This window comes from Eptesicus fuscus, chromosome 9 (genome assembly GCF_027574615.1).
Source record: "Eptesicus fuscus isolate TK198812 chromosome 9, DD_ASM_mEF_20220401, whole genome shotgun sequence".
In the NCBI taxonomy this organism is placed as follows: Eukaryota; Metazoa; Chordata; class Mammalia; order Chiroptera; family Vespertilionidae; genus Eptesicus; species Eptesicus fuscus.
The window spans coordinates 47,679,107-47,693,908 of NC_072481.1; the positions used below are offsets into that span (position 1 = coordinate 47,679,107).

At 38.2% G+C, this 14,802-nt stretch overlaps 1 protein-coding gene across 1 annotated transcript in view; it reads left to right on the forward strand.

Moving 5' to 3' along the window:
• The window catches only part of IL23R (interleukin 23 receptor), an 81,444-nt gene that overhangs the window by 32,332 nt on the left and 34,310 nt on the right, over window positions 1-14,802 (forward strand). The window contains exons 6-7 of the mRNA XM_054721122.1: window positions 3,136-3,281; window positions 13,261-13,417. Of these exons, the coding sequence (XP_054577097.1) occupies window positions 3,136-3,281; window positions 13,261-13,417 (303 nt within the window). The remainder of the gene's footprint in view (window positions 1-3,135; window positions 3,282-13,260; window positions 13,418-14,802) is intronic.

A 14,802-nucleotide genomic window follows, 5' to 3' on the forward strand; every position in this document is an offset into this window, starting at 1 on the left:
GCCCCCAACTGCCCTCCTCTGCTGGCCTGGTCACCCCAACTGCCCTCCCTTGCAGGCCTGGTCCCTCCCAACTGCCCTCCCCTGCCGGCCATCTTGTGGTGGCCATCTTTGACCACATGGGGGCGGCCATCTTGTGTGTTGGAGTGACAGTCAATTTGCATATTACTCTTTTATTAGATAGGACAAGTGGAATCTTCAAAAAAGGTATCTATGATGACATGACAGTTTTGGGGGGATTTTTGGATTTTTTTTCAATGTATAAATATTTCATGGCAGGCAAAACTGAATAATACATTGTGTATAGAGAAATACATGTGAGGTAGGAAAAAAGCAACGGAATTATTACCAATAAATTAAGGATCAAAGCTACCTCTTCTATAAGGGAAAAGAGGTTTGGGAATGGTTGTTTGGCCACCAATCAATATCTTCCATAGAATCTAATTTGGGTTGTTTTCCAAATGGATGATTAGTTATTACATAATATTTGTCATTTACTTCTTATTATAGATATTTTCTTTTATACTTTTATCATATATTTTATCATATCCTAAGTTCTCTTTTACAGTTGGGTATAGATTTGACAGTTCTTTAATAAATGTAAAATAGAGAAAAACAAAACCAAAATAAAAATCTAAAATCTTATGGGAAGGTTTGAACCTAAGCAATGACAGCAAAAATTTAACATTTGAATCTTGTGTAACAAACAATATGTTCAAGTACATGTTATATAACATATTTATTTTTTAAAATATATAATCTCATGCAGATCTAAAGGCTTAGATCTCTACTGTGCTGAGACTCTATCTTAAACCTGACTTATTGTGATCTGCATTTCTCATAGGACTAAACAGATTTTGGTTCCTCCCAGAAATTTCTTCCTGCAAATGAATGCTTGTGCTGCTCTAGCAGTGGCAGGCCAAACTCAGAAGTGGGAGACAGGAGCGGGTAAATAACACAGCACTAAGGGTGCTTATGTGGTCTCCAGTGGCCTCAGAAGGTCCACTTCCCTGCATAATGTTAGCTTGCTCAGAGCCCCCAATGGGGTCTACTTCCCTGACTCCAGAGATCTCTGAATACTGATTCTTCTTATAAGAAGTGTATACTAGCTATAGGAAATCAACTATGGGATTCAGCTGATAAAAGTTTGGTCCAGTAAGGTCTTTAATTAGACTAATTCTACTACTACTACTTCTGTCCTGCTCTAGGTTTAGCCCAAGGATTTTATTCTACGACTGTGCTACTAGAGAGCAAATCTTTAATTTTTATATTTCTCTATAAATCATATACCTGTGCACATAATTTTAGATAATAGTTATTAATAATTAAAATATAATTTCCCCAAAGAATACTTCCTACATTTAGAATAAGTGAAAAGAAGATGAATTCATAGAGGATATTAAACTTTAACAATGGTCCCTAAAAACACACATACAGTCTTGAGCTTTTTATTAAATAATACAAGTAGAGGTCCCCGCCAGGTGGCTCAGTTGGTTGGAGCATCATCCTGTACACCAAAAAGATTGTGGGTTTGATTCCCAGTCAGGTAACATGCCTACGTTGTAGATTCATTCCCGGTTGGAATGCAAATGGGAGACAAACAACCTCTCTCTCTAAAAAATCAATAAACATATCCTTAAGTAAGGATTTTTTAAAAAGAATGCAATAATATCAATAATAATACATCTAGAAAAGTCATAGGTTTTTTGTTTGTTTTGTTTGTTTTTATTCTAAGCATGCATTTAGGAGAAATGGAAAGTGAAAGATGAAACAGAGGGCTGGAGACCATGGGATACCAGGACACAGGCTTTATTGGAGATCACCCTGCCGGCCGCCTTCCAGAGGGGAAAAGGGGAGAGAGGGAGAGAGAGAGAGAGAGAGAGAGAGAGAGAGAGAGAGAGAGAGCTTGCCGGGGTGAGAGTGCCTTTTAAGGGGAGGAAAAGAGGGAACGGGGCTTAGGGCACTCAGCCCACGCTGATTGGTGGTTTCATGTAAGGTACATGGTTAGGGGCCTAGGGATTTAGGAATTGGGGACTTATATGGCAGGTGCTGATTGGTGGTTCAATGTACAGTCCATATAAGGTATTCAGGAATGTCCGGCTGCAGGTAGAGTTTATGTCATGCTCCGTCCATCAGTTGGGGGAAGGGAGGATCTATCAGAAAGTACCAATGATTCCATTCTGTTTGGACAGAACAAACTTTTAAGTATTTATATAGTTTAGAAATATAGAGATTTCATTTACACCCTTACTCATAGTACAACGAAAAAACTAATGAAAGAACCGATCAGAATTTCAATTCCCTTTTGAAAGTTATTTTCATAGAACATAGTGATAATTGGTAAAATCTTAGAGTCTTTTGAGACTTGCTTTGTTCAAATCATACTTTCAAATACAGATTTGTTTTAATGGAGAATAAAACAAGTTAGCAGTAAATATAAATATTCACACAAATTTCCATCTAACACCAGAGAATAAAAATAATATTACTGTGAAAGGTTTAAATTAAACAACTTATTAAATGAAATTATTTGAAGTAAATTTAGGATGCAAAAATCTCTCCTAAACAGATGCAGGGAAAAAGAGCTATCTCCTTTATTTCTTTTTTTACATTATTATGTTAATAAGGCCAGGCTCTGGAATTTCATTAGTTAGAATTATAAGGGTGTGGGAGGGGAGGAAAGGCAAGACTATTAGAGTTCCTTTTAAAAGAACTGAAGAATGGGCTGAATAGAATTTTACTTAGCAACAACAATTGTTTCCTATATAACAGAATAGAAAACAAGGAAAAAATCATTCATTGTTAATTAGATCATGGAATTATTTTTAGTACTTAAGAGTTTTTTTAATAATTTTTAAGATTTATTTATTGATCTGAGAGAGAGAGAGAGAGAGAGAGAGAGAGAGAATATTGATTTGTTGTTCCACTTATATATGCATTCATTGGTTGATTCTAGTATGTGTCACTGACCAGGGATCAAACCGAAAACCTTGGCATATTGGGACGATGCTCTCACCAAGTGAACTATGTGGCCAGGGCAGTAATGAGTTGTAACATGTCCATAGATTGATGAAAAGATACACATTTCTCTCTAGGCAAGTTTTAAATTGCTGGGTTTTTGTTTTTGTTTTTTCCTAGTGATACCTTCAGAAGCCATCATTTCCAGGGTTGAGGATATAAATACTACAGTCCCCAAGACCATAATTCATTGGAATAGTCAAACAACAATTGAAAAGGTTTCCTGTGAAATGAGACACAAGGCTACAACAAACCGAACTTGGAATGTAAGCTAACTTTCACTATTCTTTAGTATGTAAGTGAATGAAAAAAAGCACCAACCACAGTCAGTGACCTCAGGGACTTACAGTGATCTATTTGACATGTTTTTATCTGATTCTTTGTGTGATATTCATACCACTCTGGTTTTTTCTTTTTTTTTTTAAATATATTTTATTGATTTTTTACAGAGAGTAAGAGAGAGGTATAGAGAGTTAGAAACATCGATGAGAGAGAAACATCGCTCAGCTGCCTCTTGCACACCCCCTACTGGGGACGTGCCCGCAATCAAGGTACATGCCCTTGACCGGAATCGAACCTGGGACCCTTGAGTCCGCAGGCCGACGCTCTATCCACTGAGCCAAACCGGTTTCGGCCCACTCTGGTTTTAATAATGATTAAACTATGCTTCCACACAGGGAGATGTTTTCTGATATTTCACAGACCTGCCTTTTGTAAAGTGCTAAATAGTTGAATGTTCAGCTGAGATATGTCCATCTACTTAGTTCTTAGTCCTCAGTCTTAGATGAGTATAAGGTTACAAAGTGAATGTCTACTGGTAGACAAACTAATCATCCTCAAATACCAATGACAAGTTACCAAGTATCTTGGGAGAGGCATAGGTACAAGGTTCATTAATAAAATCACATCACATGACAGCACCTGTGAACATTAATAAAAACTCACTAATTTGAACTATAGGATAACACTAGTCTGAGAAAAAAGTTCCAATTTGAAAAGAGATGCAACTTTATTTTTGTGTGATTACAATGAACTGCCCTTTAGTAAAAATAATTAATAAATGGAGTTGCCTGGTTTTGCTTGAGAGTTATTTATCATATATGATGGATACATGGATAAAGAAGATGTGAGATATATCTAGTATACACACACACACACAATGGAATATTACTCAGCAATTAAAAAAGAATGAGATCTTGCCATTTGTGACTACATGGGTGGACCTAGAAGGCATTATGCTAAGTGAAATAAGACAGACAGAGAAAAACAAATATCATATGATTTCACTTATATGTGGAATCTAAAAAACAACAACAAAATAAATAACAAAAATAGACCCATTGTTAAAGAGAACAAACTAATGTTTGCCAAAGGGGAGGAAGGGGAGGAGAATGGTGAAAGAAAAGAAAAGAAAAGAAAAGAGAAGAAAAGAAAAGAAAAGAAAAGAAAAGAAAAGAAAAGGAAAGGAAAGGAAAGGAAAGGAAAGGAAAGAAGAGAAAAGAAAAGAAAAGAAAAGAAAGAGAGGGAGGGAGGGAGGGGGGAGGAAAGGAAAGAAAGAAAGAAAGAAAGAAAGAAAGAAAGAAAGAAAGAAAAAAAGAAAGAAAGAAAGAAAGAACGAAGGAAGGGAGGGAGGGAGGAAGGAAGGAAGGAAGGAAGGAAGGAAGGAAGGAAGGAAGGAAGGAAGGAAGGAAGGAAGAAAAGTAAGTTCTGGGTGAACATGATGAATTGAACATACTCATCCAAATAAAATAAAATAACAACCATCTCTTTCAAAAAACAATTGTGAGTTATGTATCATGTATAAATTTCCCAGTTTTCATGGAGTTAAATGAAACAATGTATATTTAACAGTAATCTTTGGTGATCCGTGTGACTCCAAAGCCTTCGTCTGCTTCAGCCTCATCATTCTGAGCATGAGTTTTGCTGTGGACCAATGTGCTAACGAGTGTGAAGATGAGGGTAAAACTATATTGACTTCATGACATCGTCTAAAGATTGCTCTTTCAAACAAATCCCTGTTGTCAGAAGTTTATTTACCTTGTTCATTTAAATCAGAAATGTGAACTTCACAGTTGTTCAGATTACACTGATATGCGAGTCCATGTTCTGCATCGTTTGGGCAGGAACCAGGTGGCCGTGCTGCTGGACTCCATGCCTGAATAATTATGCATCTGTGTGCACAGCAGCCCCACGCTTAACGCCTGGGACAGATGAGATAATCACTAAACAAAAATCCACAGCCACTCTTTTGCCAAGGCTGAACTTAGGTAAATTTGAGAACAACCTAAATGAAATTCTTGAGTCTTAGATTTTGAGTTCATAGGGTTTTGCTCAAATAGGACACCTGGGCCCTGTGTAGTGTGACAGTCATAGGATGATACTGAGAATAGGAAACTCCTTTATTTGGCAGAAGTAGGAGAAATTAACAGGTTGCAAGAATGTTTAGAAAATACAAAGGAATTATGTTATCTGAATCTCTGAATAGGTTTTCAGAAACCAGCTGTTTTCTGGTTGAAATTCTTGTTCTCTGCTCCCCCTGGTGGAGCTATATATGCCATTGTGAGACTCGGTAACCGGTAAATTTGAGCTAACTTTTCAAAACCTTCTCTTTCAATGAAAACACAACAATACAAAATCTATGGGACACAGTGAAAGCAGTCCTGAGAGGGAAGTTTATAGCTCTACAGGCCTACCTTAAAAACAACACAAGAAAAAATGGTAATAAATCATCTAACTCTACAACTTAAAGAATTAGAAAGAGAGCAATAAGAAAAGCCCAGAGTGAGCAGAAGGAAGGAGATAATAAAGATCAGAGCAGAAATAAATGACATAGAGACCAAAAAAACAATACTAAAGATCAATGAAACCAAGAGCTGGTTCTTTGAAAGGATAAATAAGGTTGATGAACCTCTAGCCAGGCTCACCAAGAAGTAAAGAGAGAGGACCCAAATAAACAAAATCAGAAATGAAAGAGGAGAAATAACAACAGATCCCACAGAAATACAAAGGATTGTTAAAAAATACTATGAACAACTCTATTCCAACAAACTGGACAACCTGGAGGAAATGGACATATTTCTAGAAAAATACAACCTTCCAAAATTCAATCAGGAAGAATCTAAACATCTCAATAGGCCAATAACTATGGAAGTAAAAATAACTTTGGGTAGTAAAAATGTCCATACTACCCAAAGCAATCTACAGATTCAATGCACTCCCCATTAAAATACCATCGGCATATTTCACAGACCTAGAAAGAACTCTCCAAAAATTCATCTGGAATAAAAAAGACCCCAAATAGCAATCCTGAGAAAGAAGAACAAAATAGGAGGGATCTCAATACCAGATATCAAGCTATATTACAAAGCCACTGTAAAACTGCCTAGTACTGGCACAAGAACAGACATATAGACCAATGGAATAGAATAGAGAACCCAGAAATCAACCCAAACCACTATGCTCAATTAATATTTGACAAAGGAGGCAAGAACATACAATGGAGTCAAGACAGTCTCTTCAATAAATGCTATTGGGAAAACTGGACAGATACATGCAAAAAAATGTAACTAGACCACCAACTTACACCATACACAAAAATAAACTCAAAATGGATCAAGGACTTAAATGTAAGACAGAAAACCATAAAAATACTAGAGGAATCCATAGGCAGCGAAATCTCAGACATATGCTGAAGCAATTTCTTCACCAATACAACTCATATGGCAATGGAAACTAAAGAGAAAATAAACAAATGGGATTACATCAAAATAAAAAGCTTCTGCACAGCAAAAGAAACCATCAACAAAACAACAAGAAAGCCCACTGCATGGGAGAACATACTTGCCAAAGTTAGGGTTTCATCTCCAACATTTACAGGGAACTCATACAACTTAACAAAAGGAAGATAAACAACCCAATCAAAAAATGGCCAACTGACCTAAATAAGATACTTTTTGAAAGAGGACATAGGAAGGCCAAGAGACATATGAAAACGTGCTCAAAGTCACAAATCATCTGAGAGATGCAAATCAAAACAACAATAAGGTATCATCTCATACCTGTCAGAATAGCTATCATCAACAAATGGAAAGTACTGGCAAAGAGGCGGAGAAAAAGGAACTCACGTGCACTGCTGGTGGGAATGCAGACTGGTGTAGCCACTGTGGAGAACAGTATGGAGTTTCCTTAAAAAACTAAAAATGGAACTCCCATTTGACACAGTGATCCCATTTCCAGGAATATATCCCAAGAAACTAGAAACACCAATCAGAAAGGATATATGCACCCCTATTTCCATAGCAGCACAATTTACTATAGCTAAGATTTGGAAACAGCCTAAGTGCCCATCAGCAGATGATTGGATTAAAAAACAGTGGTACATATACACACTGGAATACTATGCTGCTATAAAAAGGAAGGAACTCCTACAATTTGCAACAGCATGGATGGTCCTGGAGAGCATTATGCTAAGTGAAATAAGTCAGTCAGAGAAAGATAAATATCACATGATCTAACTCATTTGTGGAATATAATGAACAACATAAACTGATGAACAAAAACAGATCCAGAGACAGAGAAGCATCGATCAGATGCTCAAACCTCAGAGGGAAGGTAGGGGAGGGTGGGGATAAGAGGGAGATATTAACCAAAGGACTTGTATGCATGCATATAAGCATAACCAATGGACAAAGATACCAGGGGGGTGAGGGCATGACAGGGGTGGGGGGGCAATGGGGGGTTCAGGACACATATGTAATACCTTAATCAATAAAGAAAGAAAAAAAAAACCCTTCTCTTTAATAGGATCAGACAAATGAATAAACTGGAAGAATATTTGTTATCCCATTTACCAGTAATCTTCATAACAATCTTTTGTGATAGGTAGTATCAGCTCCATTACAGACTGGACTTAAAAGAGCTTAAGACAGGTTCCCCAAACTTTACACAGTAACTAAAAACCTCTCACAGATCTAACTAGTACATCCCTTTGGGCATCCCATAAACTATTTGGAAAATGAAAAAACAGGTTTCAATCAAAAGCCCGTATCATATCCCTTCTGCTATGATTCTTCCAAATGTAACCACTTACACAGAAAAAGGTGAATTACTATTTCTATCCTGATGACCCAAATCCAGTCAGTAATAGCCAGAGTGAAGCTTTACATTTGCTACCCTACCAATTTTGTCTGGGTCAGGCCTAAGATGCTATCTTTGCCTCCATGTAGGAAGCCAGAGTCAAGAAGAGTGGGCGGACACAAAGGACTACAGATTTACTTTTCCACCTTGGCTCTGCCTCCATCAGACATTGCTGGAGGGAGGTACTTTCAGGCACCAGACAGCTACCAGGAAAGCCTTGTGACTAAGCACACCGGCTCTCAAGTTCAAAGCCTGGCTCTGGCTCTCTAGTAGTACAACCTTGGGCAAGTTCCTTATCTTCTCTGTGCCTCATTATTCCCATAGCTAAAACAGGAATGTGATAAGCACTTACCTCATAGGGTTGTGGGATGATCAAATGCTGTAAGAAGCTAGCCCAGAGCCTAGAATGGAGTTAATGTCCAGTAAATGCTGGCTGTTATCATTATTCTTCATCTTAACCTCCAGGGGGAGCTATGCAGCAGGCTTGATAGAGCAAAGGAAGCCCACCTGAAAAGCAAAATCAGTGCATTGAGAATGCTTTCCAGCCCCCTTTAGTTAAGCTGCATATAGACTGTGAGGTTTCACCAGCCCTCCTGGCAATCCTCCAGGCTGACACCATCCTATATAATAAAGAGGCAATATGCAAATTGACCATCACTCCAACACACAAGATGGCTGCCCCCATGTGGTCAAAGATGGCCTTCCCCATGTGGACACAAGATGGCTGCCACAAGATGGCTGGCAGGAGAGGGCAGTTGTGGGCAATCAGGCCAGCAGGGGAGGGCAGTTGTGAGGGACCAGGCCTGCAAGGGAGGGCAGTTAGGGGTGACCAGGCAGACAGGGGAGGGCAGTTAGGGGTGACCAAGCTGGCAAGGGAGCAATTAGGCATCGATCAGGCTGGCAGGGGAGTGGTTAGGGGGGTGATCAGGCTGGCAGGCAGAAGCAGTTAGGGACAATCAGGCAGGCAGGCAGGGGAGCAGTTGGGAACCAGCAGTCCTGGATTGTGAGAGGGATCCCAGATTGAAGAAGGTGCAGGCTGGGCTGAGGGGACCCTCCCCCCCATGCATGAATTTTGTGCACCGGGCCTCTAGTAGGAGAATATTTACCTTCTTGGTTATCTTCATGGACTGTCTTCCTGGCATCTCAAACTGTGTCAAAATTTTGAGCTCAGTTCTTAGCAATCCTTGTCCACTGCTGTGTACTCTTTGCCATGTTGAATACACCTAACTGTTTACAAGTATATTTCCCCATCCTGTAATTGTGAGCCTCTGGAAGACAGGGCTGTTCTATAATTTTGTATCTATATTGAATCTTATAATGTCTAGTTCACATAGATAATACTATGAAACATGAACTATTATTATTTGCCTTTAATAGTGCCTATCAGCAAAAATAGTAATTTAAGGAAATCTTCCCAATAAGTTGGAGTAAATGGATTAATGGTGATGCACTTCTCTAATTACACAAGACCAAGGTATTGACGAACTTTTTATTCAAGGTCCAAACAGTAAACAATTTAGGCTTTGCAGGCCATAAGGTCTCTGTCCCAACTACTGAACTTTGCATGGGCAGCATCAAAACAGATACTAAGTGAGTGGACATTGTTCCATTCCAGTAAAATTTTATTTTTGGACACTGAAATTTGAATTTCATGTAATTTTCATGTATCACGAAATAGTCTTCCATTGATTTTTCTTCCAAACACTTAAAAAATGTAAAACCCATTCTTAGCTCATGGGCCGCAGAAAACCAAGCATTCATTCTCTCCCTGGGATGACTAATAGAACAATACACAGATAGCAGAGGGCCAAATCCTTGGCCTTTGCATTTCAAAGGTATAAATGCTGAAGACTTGGAAGAGATTAGTCATGACTAAGTTTCCCAATAATCATGTCCCTTCCCTCCTCCATCAAACAGTAGATAAAGATTACCTGAGCAGCAAGAGCTAAAACTGGCCAGGGCCAGGGGTAAGAGGGAAGAATCAAAAGAGTTAAGACACTGGTGATTCACTGAGAAGGGCCCTCTGCCCCTGGGCCATGTCCCAAGTTGGGATTTGAAGGAAGTCAGGATTATAGAACTCTCTGAATAGGTTTGAGATTCTCCTTCCCTCCACAAAAGGATGCTCCCAGAAACTTAGATGAAACCATAAGAAAAGAGGTACCTCAAACTGATGGAGATTGAGTCTCTATGCCCTCACCTAACTAAATTAACTGCTATAAAAAATAAAGTCCTATTTCTTGCACTTGAGATCATCCCCTTGCCGTGGGTGCTCAATTAGGTCTAGCCCTCAATGTTCATTTCAGCCTCTGAAAATATCATCTTGAAGTGTCATCTTGTGGTTGCAAGGCCCTAAGCAGTCACCTGGCTTGATTCATGATAGAACTGCTAACAGTTCTGTAAAATTTTTCTCTCTAGTTTAGAATTCTGGCTATACTTTAGGATACTTCTTCAAGAGGACTTATCTATAAATGTAATGGCAAGAGACATATTAGAGAATAACAACTCCCTTCTAAGAGAAGCTAATGTTAATGTAAAAAAACATTGAAACCTGTAAAGAATTTTTGTGAGTTTATTTGAGCCAAACTGTCGACATATGCCGGGAAGCAGAATCTCAACGAATTGAGATAATGCTCCAGAGAATGGCGGGTTACATCTGTATTTTATACAATCAAAGGAAAGGGATTTGGGTGGCTTACATGAAATCCAGTGGTGATAGACTAGAGAGGTGGGAGAAAGCAAAGCAGGGAAACTCCTGGGATTGGATAAAAAGTAAAATGATAGACACATACTTATGTGGGTGCAGGAACAATTAACATAACAATGAAGGAATTTGTGGTATCTGTCCTGGAGCCCAAGCACATTAGGTTGTGCCCCAAGGGGTCCAGAAAAAGGGAAGTTACAAGTTACCCAGACATTTCAAGGGTATGCTATTATAGGCTAGAGGCCCGGTGCACAAAATTCATGCACTGGAGGGAGTGTCCCTCAGCCCAGCCTGTAACCTCTCAATCTGTGATGCCTCGGGGGATGTCTGACTGCCAGTTTAGGCCCGATCCCTGCCTAACCTGGCAGTGAAACATCCATCTCACAATCTGGGACTGCTGGCTCCTACCCACTCTGCCTACCTGATAGCCCCCTAACCGCTCCCCTGCCAGCCTGATTGACACCAAACTGCTCCCCTGCCAGCCCGATTGCCCCTCACTGCCCTTCCCTGCAGACCTGGTCCCCCCCAACTGCCCTCCCCTGCCGGCCATCTTGTGACAATGTGGGGGCGGCCATCTTGTGACAATGTGGGTCGGCCATATTTTTTTAATTAATTAATATTTTTATTGTCTAAAGTTTTACATATAACTCCTTTTCCCCCAATTGACCCCCTCCCCCAACCCTTCCCGCCCAGGCATCTTGTGACAACGTGGGGGTGGCCATCTTGTGACCCGAGGGCATGAGGGTCTATTTGCATATTACCTCTTTATTATATAGGATGCAAAAAGACAGGCTCAGTTAAGGTAAAGGTTGACCTTGTCAGTGAAGATACCGGCCTAGGATGTAACTGCCCACCATAACTGCTTTTAGTTAAAGTTCCATTTCAGACCATGTGGTTACTTTAGGTCTCTGAGTTTGCAAGACCACCATGAAGGCCTTTACTGAGCTTGTCAGGTGAGCATGTGGCCCCTTTCATCCACACTAATATGAAGAAGAATGCATTTGAAAGTCAAACTTTTGGCACAAATAAAATGTCTCCTGGAACACAGTAGACCTCAGGGGTCACCAGTCATGTTTACATAGCAGAAAATTCCAAGAGCCATGGGTAGAGACATGACTTATGGAAACTCTGAATGATATCTCAAGGAGCATGACATCCCCAATATAGATATTTTTCATGAATTTTATATTTTCAATGCATTGCAAATTTTAAAGATTTATGTTAAGATTTAAAAAAAAAAAATTGGGCTTTAACAGGAGAATCCCTAAATGAGGTTGCTATCTTGCTCTTTAAAAAAAAAACCACACAACTATATCTTGATAGTTTCAATTTTCTCTTTCATGAGTGTTTAGTAACTGTTTTCTCCCAGCTGCTGCATAAATGCATTTTTAGACATACTTTAGTCTACCTTTCAATCATGCTTCACTTTTTCAGTAAATCCCTTATCACAACATACAACGGTGCTGTATAAATGATTTCTCTCTCCTGTCTGAAGCAGCTTGTTTGGGGGTTGTTTTTCATTACGTTTTGTAGCAGGTTGCAGTGCCCCAGAAAATTATTTTTAAGTTTATACCTCAGCTATTTTCTTGCTTATCTTCCATTGGATTTTTACAGTTCAACTTTCTTAAATGTTTCATTTTATTTTCTCACTCATACATATACATAACAGGTCTTACAGAATCTGCATAAATTTGCAATAAGGACCAATTTAACAGTTTAGCTTATGAGTAATTTTTCCTAAAAGTCATCATTAGCAAGTGAAATTATTTAACCATTCATGAATAATTATTGATCTAAATATCCAACTGCAGAGAGAGAGAGAGAGAGAGAGAACTGAAATCAAACAATTGCTATTAGGTCCCCCATTTTTTCTACCCCATTATAATCAGCTATTTCAAAATGAAGAATATATTACATTTGGACTTTCTTGAAATTTAAAATCTGAGACAGTTATCAAATACAATATGTACTTCATTTTAAAACGAAAAATATTTTTATTGATTTCAGAGAGAGAAAGGGAGAGGGAGAGACAGAGATAGAAACACCAATGATGAGAGTGAATCATTGACTGGCTGCCTCCTGCACACCCCACACTGGAGATTGAACCTGCAACCCATACATAACCTGGCATGTGCCATGACTGGGAATCAAACTGTGACCTCCTGATTCACAGGTAGACACTCAATAACTGAGTCACACCGGCTGGGCTGTACTTCATTTTTAATGTTAAATAGCATGTATTTAATTATTTATGGCCATGTTTTACCTAAACTACCCTATTCCTCTTTGTTTTCCCAGCCTCTAGAAGAGTGCCTGAAACAATAGGTACTTCATGCATTTCTGCTAAATTGAATAATAGTTTTAAAAGCACATTCTATCATTTCATTATTGTTATTCATCCATTTTAGGTTAAGGAATTTGATACCAATTTTACATATGTGCAGCAGTCAACATTTTATTTGGAGCCAAATACCAAATATGTATTTCAAGTGAGATGTCGAGAAACAGGTAAAAGCTACTGGCAGTCCTGGAGTTCACCCTTTTTTCATAAAACACCTGAAACAGGTGAGTGTATCTATATATTTAATCTCTTAGGCTTTTCTTTTGACCTCTATCTCTCTTCTAATTATATACATTTTTTTCTTCTTGATGTCCATCAAAATTGACAAAAGGATTCTAGGGCAGGTGGTAATACTTTCATTGTCATTTTGCTTTGATTTTTGTGAAGGCTGACAACAATTTACGTAATGGTTCTTGAACATTCCTGGGCCTAAAAACCAATGCAAACCACCTGGTGTGCATGTTCACCGTCCCTCCTTCACAGGTCTCAGGTAGCAGGAGTGTGGGGGATGCTCAAGCATCAGCATTTCTCACAAACACCCTGGGTGACTGTGTGGCAGATAATAACCTAAGACCTTGTTTTGAAAAAAGACATTAGTCAGAGTTACATTCAATGCTTTATGTCAGTCTGATAAAATAATTCTTCAAAAACTGACACAAATCAAATCATATTGATTACCTACTATATGCAAAACAATCTGAAAGAGTTAAAGCACTTAAATATGAAATTATTTAATTTTCTTCTCAATAAAATTTAGCTAAGCTGTTGTTTATATTTAGATATTTCTCTGCTCTTAATATTATTAGTTTAATATTCTAGATGTTTACATATCACTTAATAAAATCTTAGCCAAATAGACTTCAATTGTAAGCACACAATAAAATGAACCTATTGTAATTATCATAATATTTCATAAATGCCCCATTATCCTGAAGACGTCTCTCTAGTATAGGTAGCTTATACAATAGATTTAATTTTTTCTTTTCAGAACAGAAAAACTTAATTATAATCTCACTATTGTTAATATCATCTTTATTATAAGATAGCATCTTATAATTGTGTTTTATGTTTTCAAAGCAGTTTAACATTCATTATAAATATTGGTGACCAACCAACCAGCATGTAGAGAAAGCCAAGACCCAAAGACTGGGTTAAAAGTTCTTTTGGCGTCCCCTAAAGCTCAAATTTCAGAAACACATTTTTAAAAATCATATAAAAAATTTTAAATTTCAGTTGACATACATTATTATATTAGTTTTAGGTGTACAATTCAGTGATTAGACATTACATAACTTACTAAGTGATCATCTGATAAATCTCACACCCATCTGACACCATACATAGTTACTAGAATTTTATTGACTATATTCCCTATGCTGTACTTTATATCCCCATGATTATTCTGTAACAACCAATTTGTACTTTTTAATCCCTTTACCTTTTTTCCCATCCCCCCCAACTCTCCCTCCCATCTGGCAACTATCAAAATGTTCTCTGTATCTATGAGTCTGTTTCTGTTCTGCTTGTTCATTTATTTTGTTTTTTAGATTCAATTGCTGGTAGATATGTATTTACTGCAATTTTATTGCTCATAATTTTGATCTTTTTT